General features: G+C 39.3%; 1 protein-coding gene across 1 annotated transcript; it reads right to left on the reverse strand.

Annotated features, from left to right (window-relative positions):
- Nucleotides 1-2,855: 2,855 nt before the first annotated feature.
- LOC140246371 (uncharacterized) lies at nt 2,856-23,509 on the reverse strand. The gene is made up of 11 exons (XM_072325840.1): nt 23,492-23,509; nt 21,155-21,223; nt 20,697-20,760; nt 18,674-19,460; nt 17,488-17,563; nt 16,219-16,500; nt 15,136-15,289; nt 11,808-12,014; nt 7,626-7,926; nt 3,662-3,700; nt 2,856-2,918 (listed from the first exon to the last, which is right to left on the reverse strand). The coding sequence occupies exons 2-11, from the start codon at nt 21,195-21,197 to the stop codon at nt 2,856-2,858; spliced, it is 2,016 nt and encodes a 671-aa protein (XP_072181941.1). The 5' UTR covers nt 21,198-21,223; nt 23,492-23,509.
- Between the last annotated feature and the right edge of the window lie 170 nt (nt 23,510-23,679).

Consider the following 23,679-nt stretch of genomic DNA (forward strand, 5'->3'; position numbering starts at 1 on the left):
AAATCAAATGCATTAAAGCTCCAACATGGTTTTGGGTCAAAGCAATCTCCTTTGAATTTAAAGCAGAAGAGACCGTTGTGCTGAAGTATTTTTTCATCCTCTGTGTAGCTTATAATGCAATTACAAAATGTCCTGCAGACTGCATAATTATATACTGTACATCAAAACCGAAATGCGGACAGACGTTAGTAATTGACAGGGTATATATGCTAAGTTATATTTTGTACAGATATTATGTTGAATCTTGATTGTCTAATTATTTGCCCAGTAAATGCACTAAAATTGCCCATCTAAATATACCATCACTATTTCTTTTTTGTTAAGTAATTGTACTTTAATGAAAATTTCAAGAAAAACTAAAGTTATCCTTCCCCAGTTCTATCCACCATCTACATGTATTTAGTTTCACTGTGCCATATGTCTGGACTTGTTAGACCTTTCTCATTGCAACCACAGCCATCATGATGTAACATACTCTTAAGTTGTTCTTCAGTTATCACACAAGCTCAGTCAGAAAGGAATTGCTAGTGGCATTCTGCTACATGATAACCCTATACTCAGATTACAATGTAATCAATCATACACATCTTTGATGTCAGTTTATGATCTGTCTCTGTGGCTGTGTTGTCTCCATTTACATGGCAGTGATACAGTTGCGTCAAATATGCAAAAAATCCAGTGCTGTATATCAAGAGAGTTTGGCCAAGTCGGTTTTTGGCTTATGAGTTTTGAAGTCTGCAATCGGTCAAAACTGGTCCCGTCATCTTCGTGGAGCCATGTTGTTACCGAAGCGAACTCAGACGCAGTGCCCATTGCTCACTACCCTTTAATTGGCTCGTCTTCATTATGATGCCTGAGCATACACGCTGACTCTCTAGCGGGTAATATGCTGAGTAACGACATGGCGTCCAATTTAGCAGTTGTTCAGACTCTCTTTATACGGCACTGCAAAAACTGAGTGGATCAAAGCAGCCTTGTCACCACAAACTTGCAAACAGAAGGCATCAGCATTTTTCAGCTTTCATGAGTTTTACTCAGAAGACAGAAATGCAGCTCCACTGGTCTATCCTTATCCTCAGGCTCAATCATTTGCATGAGCACATGAACACATGTATACCTTTAATAATTCCCCATGGGGGTGTTTCATACAGCTGTTCTCAAAGTTATGAACGACTTACAAACGTCTGGTGATCAGTTCTTGTGCTGAATTATGGAAATTCTGATAAGTATAGCACATCAGAACTGATCACCAGTCGTTCTTAAGTCGTCCGTAACTTTAAAAATAGCTTTATGAAACACCCCCCTAGTTACTGCAGTAAATGAACTTGAGTGGAATATACATTACCACTTTCAATTATCTACAATAAACATAGTCAATGTTAAAGCTAAGTTACATTCATCCGGTTGTCCCCTTGTACAAAGACATACCATTCCTGATTTTTGCTTGGGGTGATACCAGAAGCTACTATTCTCAAATGAAAACAAGTTTAAGCTAAAAAATGGGAGACTGTACATGCTTTCCACTTGTTGGGAAAAAAAGCGTGATAATAAAAATTCATTGTTTAAATTATACTACAGTCTAAGCTTCAGTCTGAAAAAAAAAAACAAACAAAACACCCAAGCAACATCTTAGGTATAATGAGATAGTGAATAGGAATACAAATGTGTGATTTAGTATTAAATATCATGAATCATCAAGGAATAATGTAAGTAATATATTAGATCACATAATAGGGGTTTTAGCTAACCTGTGTTTCTCATTACAAACTATAGATGGAATCGTATACAAACAAGAATGATTTGACTTTACAATGACTTATCCAATGATATTCATCTATCAGAAAGGACTACAAGAGCATACGTGTTAGGTTGAACCAGCACTCATCATAGATAAATATTTTCTTATCACATTAATCATACGATTCTACATCTATTGACTGTTGCCTGGTAGGATGCTACCAAGGAATATCCTTATACTTACCAAGAGGAGTTGGCAGAAATGTAGTTTGGGAGGATGAGAGAGGACAGAAGAATTTTGTCCCATCACACTTTGGTCTATTTTCATTCTCTTCCTGAGAATCAAATGTGTAAACTGTACTGAACATTTCTCAACTTTAGTTGCCTAAGCTGTTAGTGTTCTGCTACTGCTTAGTGGCACTACAATGGGATTAGTCATACGTCATCAGCTGAGAAACATGGGAGTGCTATTGAAGCAGTGGTTCTCATTAGCGAAAGCATCACAGGGGAATGGGGAGGTGTAGTAACTAAAATCTAAGGCAGATGTTAGACATGTTATCATGTCTAATGCACAGAGGTGGTGTAAATTCTACCTAATAACATTATACAATCTTATCTTTAGGAGGAGTGGGGTGGGTGGGGGGGGGGGGGCTTGAGACTGCTTAGAGCCTTTCAAAGAAGACAGGATGTTAAAGACATTCATTTCATATTACTTGATGGTTGGGCTTGAGATGGCATTCATACATGTCATTTTAACATCAAATACCATCTTGAGATGAAATTTGGTGAAACTTTGCAACATTGCAAAAGAAGGCTTCTACCATTGAGCTATTCAAAATAGACTCTGGTGCCCAATTCTCAACTAGTGACGAACATATCACATTGTAACTGCAATGTCTCCTGCTTTACAGTGTCACAAGATATGATACCAGTCTATGGATGCGCTCTGGTGACAGAATTCACACATCAGCGCAAGAGCACAATCCCCCAGAGTGGTGAGTAATACCTTCTTCAGAGCAGTTGGGAAGGAGAGTGTTTGGAATGATATAGCAGAGATGCAATGATGTACCAGTCTTGCGTGAGCTGGTAGTCAGGGGCGACAAAGTCCGGCCCTTCTCTCAGAAGGTGATCAGATTCTCCTTGTCAGCGGTCTCAGCCAGCTGCTGCGGCCTCTTCACGCCCTGAACAAGAGAAATGGAATGTGGAGAGTGAGTGGCATCCTGCATACCAAGGTTCTGGGTCTACACACCTTTTTACACGTGGGGCCACTTTCGTTATACATAGCCCCGTAGTGTTGAACAACTTTCACAATGTGTACCACAAGGGTGATTCACCACTTTATCCATTACACATTCTCCACATGTGTAAGAAAGTGTCCTAGTTAATGTCTATCCCCCCAAAAAAAGTCAGCTTTCAAAAGTGTGTATTCTGATCTTTCACTCTAGGGCACCATCATTTAAAGCGCCTTCTAAACTCTGACAATAGGTGAAAAAGAAGGCACTACATGATAAAAGCTAGGATAAACTAAGATATCATTGCTCCAAAACATAATTTAGATTGAGGCTGTGTATTTCTTAACAACATCTATATGCTGCATATTTACCCTAGAGTAAGTCATAGCCTCTAAATTGCACTAACTCATATCATTCATCTGTCACTGTTTAATTGCAACATGGCACAAACCAATAGGCCTTCTTTCTTGATTGAGAAGCCAAATCATTGCCCAGTAACATTGCCCAGTAACAGCACTGTCAGGGCATCTGCCTGTCACACTGGTCTCTATTCTGCTGACCTGATCTTACTGGATAAATGTGTGCATATATCACATACGAAGTAATTTAAAGAAAATTCGGTGAAATCTTGACAAATTGCTATGTTAATTAAGTATCAACTTGAACAACATTTTTCTGCATTCAAAACTCACTGTTTTCTCCTTAGGTGTGGCACTGCTGAAATCTACAAGCTGCAGAAAGAAGGTAAATGAAAGTGGCATTAATTGTTTGCTAAATGGATGCCAGAGAAAGAGCAAGGATAATCAAGCTCAAGGTCAAAGGATCAGAGATTAGCAAATAGAAACATGGAATGTCTACATAAGCTTGCACATCATCACTTAACATTTGACAGTCCAGTTACAGTTATCATTGGCTTTCCAAATGCGACATTTACATATGAATAGGAGAAACGAATTCTATTCAATAGCACATTGAGAGGTATCACTGATATTCAGTATACCTTTTACTGAAGTTTTTGTGAGAAAAGGTTTCATTGAAGAGGTTTGATAAAATTGAGACATTTTCTTTCAAAATTCATCTTGCATCTGAGTTAGACACTCTATGTTTACAAATTTCTTTCTTAATTGTATGAAGTGTTTAAACATTCAGCAATCAGTGAACAACATAGTCATGTGATTGGAAAATGTAGCTGAAGAGTCCTATGAATGATTTTAAACACAGGCACTCATATGTATCATTATAAAAAATACAAACACAGGTCATCACTTTGAAGATCTAAATAACTTAAAGAGTGTGTACAGTTCTGGTTGAGGTATGGATTTAGCTGTTAACGTTTTACGAGATGTTCAGAAATAGTCAAGGCGCTAATTCCTGTAAGAGGCTTAATTAAGGAGTTCGTTCAACCCACCCCGCAGAAAAGGTTTGACCAGACAAGGTGGTAGATGGGACCTCTATGAACATCCCCAGGTAGTATGTGGTTCCAAATTGTGGTGTCAGTAGAATTTTACTTGCCACTTTTCATCATGATTTGTAGGAACAAACGTAAAAGAGTCTGCGCACGCCAAGACTATTACACGCACCACTAGCACTGCTACAGGCGCCAGTGCCAGTGCTGCGTGTAGTAGTCTTAGAGCGCATATACTTTTTCTTCGATAAACAAGGGTTTTGCCTGCAAACTAACTTTTCACGCCAAGCTGGGTTCGGTGTAGTGTAGTTTCTAGCCGTTTTTATTTCGTCTTTATTTCAAGAGTTCAAGCAAGCCGAGTGAGAGCGCATACCCGGTGATTGTGACGACCGAATCGCAATCACTGGGTGTGTGCTCTCACTCCACTTAGCGCAATATATACAGCGGGGTTCTGCATAATACACAAGCTGCAACTCAGAGAAATAAAGACGAAAAAACGACTAGAAATTAAGACTAGGGTCGGTAAACGCTTGTCGCTATTTGGGGCACTGAAAATGACAAACTCACACAGTTTTTGCATTTATTCCACGAAGAATTCATCAAAACTGCATAAAACTATATATGTACATGTTGCTAGAGATGTCATCCATACAGTGGGATTCATTGTAAGTTATAATATTGTGCATGTTTACCATGGTAACCGGATGCCTAAAGGTGACTGGTAACCCCCAAAATGCCTCCTGCTGCTGCAAACATTTTTTTTTTTTTTTCTTATAGATGCAATAAAAAAAACACACACACACACTTTTTTATTGATTTTCATTTAAAAAGTTTTCCCTGTTGCCATGGCAACCAGTATTATCCAATCAGAATTTAGTTGTCAATAACTCAAAAACTAAAGTCCATAATTTCAAAAAGCTCAATAAGCATGTCCTTCCTTCTGCATAAAGTGTACGACATATATGTGAAGAATATTTTGAAGCATTCTTAAGTTACAGCAAAATTTGTAAGCAAAGGCATAATAAACAGCCATTGAAAGAAAAATATCATTTTCGAATAGTAAAATGCATGAAAAATACGTTGCATCCGTCGTACTTTCAACACAAATTTGACTTCAAAGCATAGGCAAATGCATATAGTTTTTAATAATGTATGGACACAAATTTCCCTTAAAAATAAGATGAATACAGAAAGAAAAGCCAATATTCTATACTAGCTCTTTCGAGTATTTACAGAGCGATGGTTATTCAAAACAATCCTGGAAAAGAGCAGAGGAAAGCAATTGATTGTTTATGTTCTTAAAGGAAGTTTATTCAAGAATACCGATAAATTCCTTTCTAAAGAAGGAATATACACGTGGCTGGATTATCCATCAAAGAATTAAGCGTACTTTTGTGTTCGTTAGCTATTGCAAAAAAAAAAAAAAAAAAAAAAAATATATATATATATATATATATATATATATATATATATATATATATATATAGAATGAAATGACATATCATATGTAAATTTTATTCAAAACGTGCAATAATGAATTAATGCTGAGGAGAGAATGAGGGACAAATCTTGGGAGTCTTTCCCCTTTTTATCCAGACTAATTTTACACTGTAGAGCTCATCTTCAATGAGTGATGTGCACGAAAGGCAAAAGAAACAAACCTGTCTAAATTCCAGACTTATGGGAGTTACCAATCACCTGTAGGCATCCGGTTACCATGGTAACCATGCACAATATCATACCTTACAATGTATCCCATTGTATTGCTGACATCTCTAGCAACATGCACATATATAGTTTTAAGGCGTTTCGATGAATCCTTCGTGAAATAAATGCAAAAACTGTGATAATTTTGTCATTTTCAGTGCCCCAATAGCAACAAGCGTTACCGACCCTAGTCTTAATTTCTAGCTTTTTTTATTTCGCCTTTATTTCTCTGAGTTACAGTTTGTGTATTGTGCAGAAGCCCGCTGTATTGCGCTAAGCCGAGTGAGGGTGCATGCTCAATGATTGCCACCAAAAACGGTTTGGGCGTCGCAATCGCTGGGTATGCACTCTCACTTGGCTTGCTTTAACTCGGAGAAATAAAGACGAAATAAAAACGTCTGGAAACTACACTACATCGACCCCAGCTTATCGTGAAAAGTTAGTTTGCAGGCAAAAACCGATGTTTGTCGCGGAAAAAGTCTTTGTACACTAAGACTATAACACGCACCACTGGCATTGGCGCCTGTAGCAGTGCTAGTGGTACGTGTAGTAGTCTTAGTGTGCGCAGACGCTTCCTCGAAGAATATGGTCATGTCGCAACTAAAATGGCCTGTAAAATTTCATTGATACCACAATTTGATATCACATACTACCTAGGGGTGTTCCAGAGGGTCCAACCGACCACCCCATGCAGTCAAACCTTTTCTGCGGGGTGGGTTGAACGAAGTCAGTTTTTCTGGGTCGCTGCGCCTGGACTAAAACCACTCTATGAGATGTCAAAGAGCATGCAATTCTAAGGGGGATCAAAAGTTTATTTGATGAAAATCTGTTTTGAAATGGCTGAGATATCCAAAAACAAAGTGAAACAAAGAGATCCTAATAAAAGGCATGGCCTGTCCCCTTTTATTATTACCACTGTTTTGGATATCTCAGCCATTTGAAAACCAATTTTCATCAAATAAATGTTGAATCCTTCTTAAAATTACATGCTCTTTCATATTTCATAAGAGGTTTCTCATTATCTCACTTAGGAATGTTAAAAACATGAATCCCCACCTCAAGCAGTACTGTACAGTCCCTTTAAAGGCCCGGTATCGTGGGATACAATGGAGTGGGCATGCTAGTCTAGCTCAGATACATTAAAAAAATCCCTGTAATGAATTGTGTACTGCTTTATCACTTATTTCTGTGCAAGCACACACACTGTTGTAAGAATCTCAACTAGAATTGACCGTTACCGATGAGCGTATGCTTCAACGCAAATATTCCCTGATCAGTCTATTTGTTGTTTTCAAATGTATCCTGGTGGGCAGAGAATAGAGCGGGCCACCCATGAATCCCCACCGTACTGGGTCTTTAATTCCCTGATAGGCAAGTCTGTGAATTCAAAATCCTACAAAATCTCTGTACGAAAGAAAGCAGTTAAACTGGGTACTCTTCGGGACAAGGGAAATGGAGATAACCTTCTCTCTAGTACCCCCCCCCAAAAAAAAGGAAACAAAAAATATTTCACCAATGCTAGTGAGGTAAAAAGTTTGGCTTACAAGTCCCACAGCTGGTGCATCATGAGGTGTTGAGGGTTTCACAGGATTAGTCTCTGTCTCAGAGTCCTGGACATTAGTCCTTGACCTCAGGACATTGGCTGGAATTGGGGTCTTGGTTGTAGCCATGGTGCATTCTGGTGAGGTTGATTGTGTAGGAGGGGCTGATGTCTCAGTCATTTCCTTGGTGACCCCCTCGCTGGGTTCTGGGGAGAGCTGGAACTGGGGTGGGGACATCAGAGGGCTTAGATGGAGGGGTGAAATCATGAGATTTTCACCCAGAACTGGCTGAGCTGAAGCAGGCCTAAAAGAAATAAAAGATAAGAACAAAAAGAACACAGGAATGATATTTAGGCCATCATGTTAAATACTATAGCCACATATGCTGGATCTTCTGATACAGAGTGACTTCAGTTTCAAAAATGGATTGTCGAAATCTTGGCAGCAGAGTTACCGGTATTTCATCTCAATCTTTCTTGCACAGGGGACATATGATGGCTTGTTTCATTACAAGATCATGAAAGCCTTGAAAAGCTTTGATATATTTTCTTTTGATCTTCTTGTTGCTAGATCATACGGCTATCACACGGTAAAAGGGTCTATCTCGAGAAGTGTTACTTCGTAGAAAAACAGGTTTAAAGTTTGGTGTATTTGTATGTCTGCCTTTTGTGTCCATAAAGAGAATGGCTTGTGATTGTTATGTATTATTGAAATATATACATAAAAGAAATGATTGAGAAAATTTCATCTCAAATGCTTATTTTAATCCAGAGTTATAATGACATTTATACAAATAGACCATTTTACCTTGTAACCATGATCGAAATCACTGACGAGATTCCACAGTAAAAATCAGCTATCTTCAAGATAGACCCTTTTACCATGAGAAATGAACGTCAAGTGCCACTGTGCTCTCACGCTAAAACGGTCTATGGAAACCTTTCGTAAAACAAAGCTGAGTTTACATGGTGAAACGGTCTAACTTCGAGATAGACCATTTTAGCACGTAAAGTTGACGTTTAATAGCAGCGCACTTTTATGGTAAAAACAGAAAGAATGGTATATGCAGCGCACGGCAGCTGCAGTAAAGTAGCGCGTGCGGCAGCTGCTGCATGCATGCAATGTTAACAGTGCAGGCGCCTGTAGCTAGTGCTGCCATCGCTAGCTACTGACTACTGAACCAAACGAATATCACATCAGCTGGACAATTTGCCGTAAGTTATTTCACTGTAGTGTTACTACGTTTTGATCACTTACAATATGTTATTAGAAGTCAAGGCTCTCTGTCAAGAATTTCACACTGTTCCTAGGTTCCAATGTTTATTTTTCATGCTTGCAAGTTGTCAGGATGGCGTGATCCAATTAGTTCAGGCAGGGTTACTCGGCTGAGCTCAGCTCCAGGTCCAGCAGTGAGCACTAGCTGCACCGGGCCGGGGCCGGGCAGTTCCCTGCAGCTGCATACGTGCTGCGAGCAGTCGGATCACGCAATACTTACTAACTGTGACTGTAGTGTAAGTGACTGAGGCCCGTGTTCTACTGTAGACCAAAGTTTAAGTCCATTTTAGACTCACCTATGGTTAAGCTAGATCTGACTTTTAATTTTGTATTCTGCTAGCGAGGTTTAGTTAAACCCAAGTATATTTTGGGTTTAAATTAAACCTGAAAATACTTGCAGACTTAGGTCACACCACCATGGTGCGATAGACTAATGGCATGCCGTACTGGAAGAAGAAACTGTCACTCTCGGAGTAAATTTCGCTCCACAAATCCACCTAAATCTATTATTGGCAGTGTGTCAGCCACATGATTGTGACTTTATTGGACTGTGAATAGTTTTACCGATATTAATATCGAATAAGTGCACACTGTGTTTTTGCATGTCGCAACTATTTTACCTCCTTGCTTGTGTGAAGTTTTCTATGCGAGTTTGCGGCGCACATCGCTGCATCACAGAATATGAATGGCAAGCATAGCTGGCCATCACGCCGCGCCAGCGGCACAGTGGCAAGCAGCGGCTGTTCGCTGGATGGGGCATGGCCGTTGATCGAATCATGAAACCAAACCAGGACCTTGAGGTAGGAAAGTAAATAAAAGCTCTTCTTCGAAGGCATGCACTTATTGAACACCCGAAAGATTGTGATTTAATAGATTACAGAAATGATTTAAGATTTAAAAATATATAAAAACCTGTCTCACATTTTATAGTTAGACATTCTAACGCTAGATTCTTCCACCTAACGACAGTCACGTTATAGACTATAGATCTAGACTAATCCTAGAATTGTAACAGTTAGTCTAGCTGTTTTAATATGCCCAAGACCTAGATTCTCTAGTCTAGGTCTAGATTGACCTCAGGTTCTACTCTCTTGACTACCCAGACCAGGTCTACATAGAGTTCTGGGACTAGCCTTAGGTGATTTTCATCGCAAATGATAGGCCTGACTCCGTTGGATGTTTCTAACACGCAAGTTGGTGCGTATATATGACAATAATGTGATTTGCATTCCAGTGCATTGCATTGGGTACGAGTATTCATATCCTGCAGTTGGGCTCATCAGGCTTGCACTACGTTGTCCTACGTACGGATAGGATAGGCCAGGCCTAAACCAAGTCCTAAGCCTACTGGCACTTATACTACCCAATACTACACTGCAATAGATTCTTTTAAAAGTACCGTTCTCTTTGTAGTTCTAGAAAGCTAGTAGATCTTAGTATAGATCCTCTGCAATTACTTGCGTATCTCGCATACCAGTAGGCCTACAAGTGTGAGCTCCCTCGAGGAGACTTGGTATGCATTCAATATTCTTGTTTATATCTCTTTAAGATCTATAATGTTTGTTTTATGTTATAAGTGCTGTCTGGGGCAAATTATTTGTATAGGGCCCCATTTCTCTCTCTCTCTCTTCTTTCGCTCTTTAAAACAACAACAACAACTACAAGTGTGTGGTTGGCTAGCTGTATCCAGCACGCTCTGTGTGCTAGGTGCTCTGTAAATTGCGCTGCCTTGTTCAGCCATCGTTGGACTCGAATTAAACTCGATATAAACCTCCTCGTCTGTATGGTTAATTCAAACCCGATCTGGACCAAAGCTACACTTAGTAGAATACAAATTAAACCTCAGACAACAGTGGGCTTTAAATTCAATTTAAACCCACTTCTCAGCTACTTTGATAGACCGAACACTGGTTTCTTAGCAGAATACGGGCCTTAGTCTGCGGTACCGGTAGTATACTGTAGACTGTGTACTGATGGGAGCCCCTTCACAGTACAGGCCGCTGCACGCGCGTGACGGCTGCGCGGGGCTTGAAAATCGGCTAACTTATAAGAATCTAACTCAAGACACGTGACGACCATAGTAGGTCACGTTGTTACAAACGTGTTGAAATCGGCTAACTATGAGTTAGATGGTACGGTGACTGATATTTTACGGTAAAAGGGTATAACTTGAAGTTAGCCGATTTTACTGTAAAAACTCCCGATGCGCGATGGGAAGATTTCTCTAGTAAAACGGTCTAACTCGAAGATAGCCTGTTTTGCCGTAAAAAAATTGCCGTTAGTACCGATCATTTATCTCTATCTTAAGATAGAAAAAGGATCAGAAATATCTGAAAAACGAAACGTTTTTTAGACAAGCCGATGTCACTAATGGAAAGAGCAAGTGGAATTAAGTACATACTGAAGTTTTCACAAAAAGTCACAATTTTCAAGACAGACGCTTTTACTATGTGACAGCCGCATAATGATGTGATATCAAACCACACCTTGGCACTTGCACTACTGAATGTAACAGGCACTCACCCTAGCAATCATTGGCAAAACTGGATCAATGAGCATTGCAACCTCTACTTTACAGTTAGTGGGATGAAGATTTTTTTTTTTTTCTGTTTGATTTTTGAGTTTATTTCCCAGCTGTCTATAAAAAATCAAAACAAAAACAGCAACAAATAATAAAAAAAATGTCATGCACATTTAATAGTCATACCATATTGCAACAAAATCTAATGCACTTACCGATATGCAATAAGGCAATTACAAAATCTGATTTCTGTGCACACTAAAATGACATGTCTTATGTATTTTGCAGGGAGGAAAAAAAAAATCATAATTGCCCTCCTACACTGCGTGGCTTACATGAGGTTAACTGTTTGGTCTGCAATTGGTCTATGCCACTGCATTTGGGCTCACCTGGGAACACTGGATCCAATCTTACTGGTGCTTCCACGTCTTTTGTGGGAACTATCTGGCCGCCTGCCTGGGGTGGGGATAGCAGACATGCGTCGAGCCGATGCGGGTCTGGCGGCACTCAGTGGAGTCGCAATACTGGAGTGTCGGGTGTGGGGCTTGGTGGCTTGGACAGGTGTAGAGGGCCTTGGAATACTGGAGGTGGATCTCCTGATGATACAAAACAAGGAAAACTAGAATTATCACTGAAAGTGATTAATACCCCCGCCCCTAGTGTTGCTTTATAGTATGTGATGTCATGAGGGCAATGACGTTAATACCAAGTTTGTGCACTTGTCGAATTGGAAACAGAATAATTTTAGTTTACTCTACAATTACAGAGTTGACACCGAGTATAAAACTTACAGCAAATGGAAACATGCTTTCCCCCAGCATCACTACACTTAAAGACAATCATACACACCAAATTTGACCTTCATAGCTTGAATGGTTTATTTTGATACAAAAATGAGCGGTTACCATGGCAACACATTTTCCTTAAACTAACACATTGGTGTCTTGCAAAACTACACTTCTAGATCATGATACATACTAAATTTGGCTTTAATTGCTTGAATGATGGAAAAGTTATTTGATCTGCAATGTTTTGGTAAAATTATGGTTACCATGGCAACGGTTTGTGTGACAAACACAAAAATTATGTGTTCCACATCTATACCTCAGGGCCATAATGCCTACCAAATTTGGTTTCAATTGCTTGAAAACTGTGGAAGAAGTTCACTCCACAGGATCACAAAAAAAAAAAAAAATGCGGTTACCATGGCAACGCATTGTCCGATACAAGTTTTATACAAAGGACATTTTGCAAAAGTACACTTAAAGAGCATCATACACACCAAATTTCACCTTCATAGATTAAATGTTTCAATTTGTTACAAAAATGAGTGGTTATCATGGCAACACAATTTTCTTATATTAACACATTGGTGTCTTGCATAACTACACCTCCCGATCATCAATATACTAAATTTGACCTTAATTGCTTGAATGATGTGGAAGTTATTCAATCCACAAGGTTTTGGTAAAATTATGGTTACCATGGCAACGTTTTGTCTGACAAACACAAAAATTATGTGTTCCACATCTATGCCTCAAGGCCATAATGCCTACCAGATTTGATTTCAATTGCTTCAAAACTGTGGAAGTTGTTCACTCCACAAGATTTCGAAGAAAACATGCGGTTACCATGGCAACGCTTTGTCAAGTACAAACACAAAGAGTGTCTTGCATAACTACATCTATAGCTCATCATAGATACCAATTTTGAAATTGATTGCTCAAATACTATGGAAGTTATTCAATCCACAAGGTTTTGGTAAAATTATGCTTACCATGGCAACGCATTGTCCGACAAACACAAAAAAACACGCCTTGCACATTATACCTCAATATCATCATTTATTCTAAGTTTCATTTAAATTGCTTCAAAACTGTAGGAGGAGTTTGCGACGCAAGATTTTGCAACAGACCGACCGACCGCCCGCCCACCCAACCGCCCGCCCAACCAACATCACGGTGATTCCTATATACCCCCTTCACACTATGTGTGGCGGGGGTATAATATCAATGTGAAAGTAGAGATTTTCTTCTTTTTTTTTGATGAATTTGTGTGGTTTGACAAAAAAGTTAAACAATGAAGAGAGAGGAATTTTGCATGTTCTGCATTTCATATGAATATTTCATATGAATCTGCCTGGTCTGACAAAAATTAAACAATGAAAAGAGAGGAATTTTGTATGTTCCGCATTTCATAGATAGCCAAAGCCTAGATATGATGCACCACGCGCTACCCCGGGGTATCGTAGTAACCCAGGGTACCACGTTGTGTAGCGCCATCTCACGTTCACTCGAGTACCATCGCAGAGTTACTGCGTTACGTATGCGCACTGTACTGACCCGTGGTACGGTGCGATACTCAGTATAGCGCTTCATGCACTGACTACACGCACTATTATAATAGCCCGCTAGCTGTGCCAAAGTTACGATCTCGTAGACGTAGTTTCGATCCCGTAATTTTGTAAGCTTTGTGCACTTTGTGCCGAACAAAATATGCATAAAAGACAATAACATTTGATTATTTAATGTTCTTTTTTATTATTCAATTGGATTGTTTTTTCTCCAATATACATGAAATTATTATGACTGTTGAACATAGATAGCATCAGTACACAAGATAGCTATTTCATGGGGAATCAATATAAATAATAATACAGGGTGTATCATAACAGCATGAAACAATATCAATGATACACTGTAAAATAGTTACTCATAACGTTAACAAGGGATTAATTGAGTAAACTACAGGATGAAGAGGGGTTTTTTTACAAGAACAATGGCCATAATTGAATGTTGAAGAATTAATCACACACAAAAAAATTAATTTCCCACTTTTTGGTAACCCAGGGTACAGCCCTAAAAAAAAAATAAATAATTCAACAAAATGGCCGATTTTTTTCTGGTACCCCAGGGTACCATTTATGTCATCATATGCCAGCACAGTAGTACAGTAGGTCAATGTTAAACACTCACTGGTGGAAATGTCTGCATGGAAAAGATTATTAGAAAATAATTACGGTATTTATGTCACATGACCCATGGAATGCATGATATGCCAATTATGACAAACTTTGTGGCAACAGATATTACAATTTGCATGGATCTTAACTTGGGCATTTTAAACTATGGCCCAATCAACATTTGAGAAATAGAAGTCTTCCAACGGAGAGAGGTGCAGAAAGCAATGCAAGTGGGAGATATATTTTTTTTTCCCATACCCGGTATTCTGTACTTACTCTAGTAGGTTTATCACTGTAGTAAAGTCAGTTGACCTTTGAGCTCATGAAAAAAGCATGGCAAGTTGAAAGCTAAGTGCCATGGTGCATAAAGCAGACGTTCCAACCTTTCTGACTGAAAAATAGTGATGATTTGGCTACTACAGAAAGTAAGAACAAAAGTGCACTTCCCATAGGATTTTGTACCAGTAAAATCATCACGAAAAACAGGAAATTCTTACTGAAACAAGAGCTGAGAATGGTCAAAATTCAAATTCTTTCCTCCAATTCAGAATGTTTGTGAGGACTGATAAGGGTGAAAGTGCTCATGAAAGTGTATAGTGTAACACGTTGGACATTTTCTGGAATGGTTGAATCTCGGCCTTTCATCAGGGCTGGTCTTGCAAAAGATAACACTGAGTTCAAAAGTATGAATTATGTCGCAAATGTAGAAGGACAATTACACAGTGGTGTGTTATGTGGGCACCTTGGTTTCTTACCTGGGTGTGACTGCACCTCTCTTTGGGGTTGCAGGGGCGGTGGAACCACTGGAGAGCAGTCTCTTGGGGACAACCTTTTTCTCCTGACATACAGGGGTACATGGCGTGGCTGCACGGGGTGTCACTGCACGGGGCGTGGCAAGTTTTCTCTTACCTAATGGGTGGTTGAATGATAAAAAGATCATTTCATTTTTTACTGCAGGAAATCAACAGAGTAAAAATGAAAGATGAAAAGAAAACAAGAAAGTTTAATAGCATATATGAGATAAGATTTATGTTTATGGTGTACCATCAATCAGATTTTAAAAGCACTTTAAACGGACAAAATGCTTTCATATATGTTGGAGGGAAGTGCCACTCTATTTCTAAGTTGACCTCTTAAAATAGCAACATCAAAATTTCAGTATAAGTAGATATTAAGCAAGAAAGTCATGGAATACTGATTTAAAGTTTCAGGTTTCCATATAACAGTGGTATTGGTCGCAAATCAACCCTGGCTCCGCTTTCTTCACTGTATGGCAGAGATATCTGGAAGCTAACTGCCTGTGAACGGAGTTTACCTAATCTCCCATGATCCAGGTATTGCATCACAATTTGCAATGTATTTTTACACCATTGCTACACAAACTATTTGTGTAGCAATTTTCATCCATAGAAGGGTGCAAGATACTATTTGAAGCATTAGTCATCAGCTGAAATTATCAATCAAATTCAAAATGGACAATCATTAACTGTGGCCATCCTGCTGGACCAAGGCACACTGTTATACATGAGTGGGTTGGCTTTAGAACTTAGGTCAAGTTTGGCGGAATGAATTGAACTCTGATGAAAAAGCATGGCAATTCACAGCTTGGTGCCTTGAAATCTGATGTCACCACCTCAGATCTTGTTTTCTTCAAACAAGAAAACACTGAAATTAGTTTAGTCCCTTTGCAACATATCAACATGATTTAAATACTGGTAAGTGCTTGAAGTAGTTTGGTTAGCTAATGTCACTAACTGTCTTGACGTGACTTTGAACAACATGTAGAAGTATCTGGTCATCATGAGTTTTTCAAACTTGTTAATTCTTACGCAACATACCAGCGTTTGCTGAAATCTGGGATGGGGGTGTAGTCTTCTTGGGGTCTTTACCCCTCCTTGGAGCTGCAGCTACTGCTGCTGATGCACCTGCTCCAAATGACATGGTTGCTCTCATGGGCTGTAGCTTGCTAACTCCCGCTCCACTCGTTGTCTGAGATGAGTGGGCAGTCCCATTCCTCTGGCCTGGCCGACTGATAACTGAGGGTTTCATCAAACTCAGCTTTTTGCCTGGTGCTTTCAGACCGCTGGGCTTATTGGTGGCAGGCTTTGGTTGAACATTCTCTGAGATACAAAACATATTACATTAAGACAATCTTTGAAATTTGGGACATCAGTTAGAGGGGTCTCTGATTACCATACATCCATATACTGTAAAAGTGGAAATTTTTGCGGTGCTGAAATTTTCGTGCATTTCTTGCAACCAGAAACTAGCGCGAAAATAAAAACACGCAAATATTTTTGCTTGCCATATGTTCCTGTGCATGATGTCTTGATTGCGCGGAATTAAAAACACGCGAAACTCTGCTTGCGCGGCCAAGTGCGAAAAATTAATCGCGCGAAAATATCCACTTTTACAGTAAGTATCTATGTGACATCAGTGATGCTACATACTACAGCCGCAAGGGAACACCAAAAATAAAATAAGTAACTAATTTCTCTAACTGCATCGCACTGTCTTGCCTGTTCATGAATCAGAGGGAATAGGCATGGAAGGCCTGTTTTGATTAAATTTGCTGACACACCTCAGAAAGTAGCGCCACCTTATCAGTGTTTATTAAGGGACTAGCATGCAAGTAATTTGAGGAGAAATCAGTCTTTTGTGGACTGCCATATTTGCAGTGATGTCACAGCCCTGCAACTCAGTAGCCATCACTTGCAAACTTTCCTGCAATGTCAGCATCTACCCACAGAAGAAGCAGTAGATTCACACTATTCTGCATGGGGCTAGAAACATTGGTTGTGGATTCTGGAGGGTAATTCTGCAAGTATGGTGATATAGGGATGGTATGAAACTTGAAAGTAATGGTAAACACACTTATATTTACACGCACCTGCATTTAAACATTCACACACTCACACACACTCACATACGAGCAGCTGTGGGCAGTTGGTAAGTTTTGAGATGGAAGCTGAGAGCAGTTCAGATGTGCAGGGCTTTAGGTCTTCTGCAGATGCCAATTACTTGATGGAATATCATACCTAGAATTTACTCTGAAGAGTAATGTTTGATCCACACTTCAAATAAGAGTGAAGTTTTTGACTGCATACCTGCATTGTTCTTTGTCCCAGTATTGCTCTCCTTGCTGAATCCAGGTTTCTTGAGACCAGACATCCTAGAACTTGCCTTGAAATGAGAAGCGATGTGAATAGAGAAAGAGCAAAGTGAGTTATTCAATTCCTGTAAGAAACTTGTTTAGATGATATAAAGACAGCAAAACATTCAGAGACTTTCACCAGTTGACTAGACTTGGTCAATTGATATAAATCTACAAAGAATGGACACACATGAAAGGGATGATTAGTTCAGGAAAGACTGTAATTTCAACACGTTTAAAGACAACCCCTAAAACATAACTTGGAGTTCTCCATAACTTATGCACCAAGCAAGACTGTTGGAACATAGTGAAACTAAGTTATGCTGGTCAGTTAATTCACAATCACTTATCACTGCTCATCAGGACAGACAACTGGCTCAATTGTCATACAGAGTCAAAAAGAATTAGCATGGTGTTGAATGTATTTGCTTGGCCATGACATGCAACGCAGAAACTTCTTCCCATGAGATTCAGAATTCAGTTAGAGAGTGGTCAATCTTGAAATAGAGTGAACAGTACCATACTGTGATGTACTGTGTCACAGTGACATATTTTGGGAGTGTTCGTCCTCCTCTTTTATTTTTTTGGGAACTCTCTTTGGATCCTTAGGAAATGAAGATATTAAAGATTATTTTTGGAAGCCCTCAACACCATGAAAGGACATTGTATCATATGTTGATACATACCAATGTATGATTCTTGTTCTATCAAATATTTTGAATATATACAACTGTATAGACCAACATGCAAATCATTCCTTCTAGCCTCATTTGCATATAAACTCAAGAAAGCATGGTATGCACATGGCCTCATTCAAGTTGAGGCAGGACTATGTCTTGAGGTGGTCCGCCAAGGTGCACTTTCTGACCCTGTGCTGCAAGGGACAGTACAGGTTGGAAGTGTTTAGGATGCTCTCAAGCTAGGCTTCTGCACTGTATGACACACTGTATAAACTGAGAATGAATGCATATTGAAAATGCAACACCATTTGCATAATTGTTCTTATAAAAAAAGATGTGATCAAACTTCATGGAATAGTTGTTGTAGTGGCATACCATGATGATGTGTCTATGATATAAATTATGAGAGCCAAAAAATGCAGACTGAAAGATCATGCTAACTTGAAATGCATTACTTACCGGTCTCTTGGCAGGAGATGTGTGAGCATGGCTGACTGGGATCTGTGATCCAGGTCCATCAGAACTTGTGTGACTAGTTGGAATTCTGCTGCCATTACTCTGAGTACCACCCGTGGCTGGCCTGGGGAGGGCTGTGGGCCGGCGAAGCCTGCTCATCGGGAGCATGGAGCCCCTCCCATTGGATGGGGCGTGGGTTTGGGGAGGGTGTGGCCGAAACAGCTTTACGCTTGGTGGCTGCATCTCCCTCTGTGGCTCTCTCTTCATGGGTGATGGTGGTTTGGTTGGGTATGGGCTGGGTTGATTGGTCTTGATGGTGTATGTCGCACGTCGCATTGGGCAACGTATGTCACGCTTCACTTCCCTCTTAAAGTGCTCCAATTCAGATTTGTTTGATGTCCCCTCTTTGTGAGCAAGGCCCTTCTCAGTCTCACTGAGCTCAGCGTTGCAGCCAGTCCCCTGCACACGGCTCAGATCTGTGGTTGCCTTAGACCCTCTTGCATCCTTCACCTCTGATGAGCTAGAGCCAGAGGAGGAGCTGTGTGCTGAGGAGGATGAACTATCCTTGGAGGACATCTTCTCAAACTCCAGGGCAACAGAGCATGCTTCCTTGAAGATCAACGCAAACTGTGCTGCACTTGGAGGGCTAATAGACTTGCGCTCGGCAATGGCCAGCTCTGCGTTAGTGGCAACACATTGCTCCTTGAAGCCTACGGGACCCATGAAGACTTCATCTTCCTCATCCTCGCATACGTCGTCCTCAGCATCTGATTTCTGAGGGCCTGGATGACTGTACAAGACACATCATGAAATGCAGCTTTCAAGATTAGAGGGTGTACACTAGGTCAGGTTTAAGGCAGAACAAGTATGGACTCCAGTGATTCACTGAAGCATGTGGCTGGTCAGGTTTGTGGGCGAAAGGGAAACTTTCTGGGAATAGCAGTAATCTTATCTATAACGGCTCAGTGTTACAGAGGCCATCGAAGAATGATATCTCAAAATAGTTGTGGTGTGGCAAACATCACAAGAAAAAAAAAAAACATGACACCAATTTTGTTCAGTTGCCAGTCAAAGGTCAAAGAGATTTGGAAGCTTCAATGGCTTTTGTAATGAACATGATCTACTTCACAATGTCCATCATAAAAATGTGACAAAAAGTTGTGAACATAGTATAAGCATGATATGTAAAAGCACAATATCAATATAAAAAATGCAGGATGTCATACTTACACATATTCTAATATTATGCAAAAATATACAAAAAAGTCATGTATTTCAAAAAAAAAAAAGAATATTGATAAAGAATTGATAAGGGCTTGGACACTCCAATGCCTTTGCTTTAAATGCCTAATAGTTCATTGTCTTGAGGCATCCCCCCCAAAAAAAATAAATAAATAAATAAAAAAAAAAGTGAAATTGTGAAATAATCAAGAATAAACATAATTAGACTCTCCTCACAATATGTCCCTTCTTATGTATGGAAGAAATGTTTAAATGCAAATTATATAAACAAACTTTGACACCAATTTACAAATGACACATAGAGTCTACATCAAAATAAGCAGTACATGTACAGTGTATAGTTACCACACTGCCACTATGAAAATATCAGTCTACTTTTTCCAGGTATGGAAAAAACTGAAGAGTGGAATATCTTAACATTGTCATCTCAGTGCCAAAAGATCCGACTTAGAAACAGAGAGCCTGTACTGAGTGATGAGTGAGTATCATTCTTTTGATTTAAGAAAGAAAGGTAAGCCATTTTTTAAGCACCTAAAAGAAACAAACTCTAAATCATACATTCATAAAAACATAATAAAAGTAGGTACCGTTACTCTGAGAGCAACAAGATTGATCTTTGATGCAGCATTTCAATCATCAAACCTGTACTACTTCCAGAAACATACATTTGGTTTGGGGGGGGGGGGGGTATTCCTCATAATGAGACTAACAGAAAAGAGAGAAGAGCCAAGCAAAGAAAACACATTAAGATAAATCAAGAGACTAAACTGCTGACACTACATACCTCTCTTGCGGTGACAACGAGAGATCAAAATCAAAGGTCTCATTTTCGATGAGGTCAAAATCATCTAGGACGAAACAGACAGAAGGGGAGTTTGTAACTACAAGTGTACATAATAGTATCAATCCCAAATTTATTATCATGTTAATTCACAATGTACTGTGTAAAGTCTTCATGCATCTTAATTTTATAAGATGATTAAACAGTCATAAGTTGCATTTTGAGTTTTTAACCCTGTGTGTCCCATTTTCATTTCCTGTCCATTTGGTCATGTATGTAAAATGTGTGCGCATTTGACTCATTGGTACAGAAGGGTTTAAACAGTGACAACATGAATGTCTCTATTGAGACTTCTTTATTGAGACATGGACAATCAACAATGCTAGAAGAGCTGTGATGCAATTCGACTTTTTCTATTAAAGAGAAGACAATTCAGGAAAGATGGTAATCAAATCACAAACCTGCATGTGCAGAAGAAACTTGTCTTGCAGTATTTCCCTCCATCTGGTTCAATATTTCGCTATACACACCTAGGAATGCACAAAAACAAAGATAAAAGCACTGTGACACTGCACCGTCTACCCCTCAATTCACCACTACAGAAAAAAAGGGAAAAAAACAACAGCATTATCACGCTGTTATCTTGGTTAGAGGCGTTTCCTGATGCAATGCTTGCTTTTCACAGGCAAACATCATTAGGTTTCATTTACACAGACTATGTTCTTATCTCGCTACATCTGACTCACAAAATGTAGCCATAATAGATTGACAGTGATTGTGGCGATTTCTGATTGCATACATTGTGGCTGGAGCAACATGCAACAATATGCCACATGTTGTTTTAAAATGTTTTAATCTCCATGTTGACCATGATCTCATCTGCGTACAAATTTACCATTATGCATTATCTAAACTCTACAATATAAATAAAAATTAATGTCTAAATTACACACATCACTTAACTATCTAGGGCCATGATATTTAGGGGGCCTAATAGTATAATTGTTACATATATTGGTGGTGTTTCACGAAGAATTTAAGTCGAACTTAAAATTCAAGTTTGACTAGATACAAATTATGCTAATGGTATGCCACTAATTGTTTCTCTGTTCAATTTTATATTAGCCTGAATATTACCACCCATTTCAATTCAAATTATTAATGTCCATGTTTACTACAGAATAATTCCTTCGTTATTTTACTTCCGCCAAGGGAGGACCAAGGAGGTTATGTTTTCGTTAGATCTACTGTTTGTTTGTTTGTCCGTGTGCAAAATAACTAAAAAAGCTGGGAATGGATCTAGATGAAACTTGCAGGAAAGGTTGAGAATGACACAAGGGACAGATGATTACATTTTGGTGGTGATCTGGATTTTATGAAGGATTTTCGACATGTTGGCAGGTAGGGTCAATGAACTTGGGAGTTCAAGCTTCGCATTTTTGCCTATTTTGGTTTTCATACGCACACTATTAAGTGCATGCTCTATTACTGTGAGGCACGCTGCGCAACTGAGGGTTGATGACGTAACACGTACATTTGTAAACAAAACTATAAAAGGCTTCTATATTGGGAATTTGGGCGATTTTTAGCATGCATAGGCCTATGTATGGATGGAAATCACTGATCTCTAGCTTGCTAGACTTATAGACAAAGTCTAGAACAATGCCGTCAATGGAAGAACAAGATTAATTTATTGCCATTTTACCTTTGGTGGAAATTAGCTGCTTCGCGCGATTCGCGGAGGTCTGTGCTCTCACAGAGTGCTTCTCTAGAAAGTTAAATCTTCTTCTTTCTTCTTCTGATTAAGTCTGCCTCCTTCAATAGATTGAAGATTCTTGCAGACTGGTGCTATTTACATTATAATACAATTCATTTACAGATATTTACAAGCACATAGAAAATTTGACCAAAATAACTAGCCACTGTGATCAAACCGTTAGACGATTTCGAAATGATCCCACAGATGGCGCTGAAACAATTTCTGACGACAGGGAATTCCAGTTTCTTACAGTTCTTGGAAAGAACGAATGGCGATGCGATTCAGTTCTCGAATATGGTACCTGATAGTGATAGTGATAGGAGTGTGGTTGCGAGGCTCTCATCAACTGAGTAGCCTGTGTAGTCCTGAGCTGAAATAGAGGAGTAAGATTATTGTGTATTTTGTACATCATAATTAGCCTGTCATTTTCACTGTGCTGTTCCAGAGTGGTCCAATCAAATTCTTGTAGCATTTTGGTGACACTCAAGGTGTTATGATAGTGATTTAAAGTGAATCACCATTTCCACTTGGTGGATAATAGGTTCTTGGAAGATGGGTCCCAAACTGTGGAAGCATACTCAACAACGCTTTGTAAATGTAAGCTGTGAAGATTTTATGCGAAGATTGCGTCTTGGAAATGCAAGGAAGTTATTGGCTTTATTGACAGTTGAGCAACATTAAAGACACACACAGCATACCACAAAGATCGACTAAAATTCTTCGTGAAACATCCCCCGTGCCCCAAGCCACAGCCACAGCCCATGCATGGCATCCAACCAGACGCCGACCGTGGCCGTGCAACATGACATCAACACTCACTCACGACAGCTCACTCAGCGCTGTGTGCGTATGCATGCAGAACTCATGACGGAACAATTTTTCAGACATCTTTTCAACTTGCTAGTGAGTGCATTAACCGAAAATGATGGTTAATGTCTATCTCTTACCATTAAGGAATGTTAGAATAATGTAAATTATTGGTCAAATACGTAATTAGAGCCATAATTAGTGAATAAAATGTGAAATAATTGCTATTTACCTCTTCATTCGTCGTTTTGAAAATAGCGCTGTACACAATTTAAATGACTTAGACTATTCCAATATAGAAAGAGGGATGTGCCCTGGGAATACTTTGAGTTAGTAGCATGTTGTATCATTTATGAGTTCTAAAATAATTTTCAAGAATAGAAAACCAATATTGGAAACTAGAAAGATACAAAAATAAAT

This window comes from Diadema setosum, chromosome 2 (genome assembly GCF_964275005.1).
Source record: "Diadema setosum chromosome 2, eeDiaSeto1, whole genome shotgun sequence".
NCBI classification, from domain to species: Eukaryota; Metazoa; Echinodermata; class Echinoidea; order Diadematoida; family Diadematidae; genus Diadema; species Diadema setosum.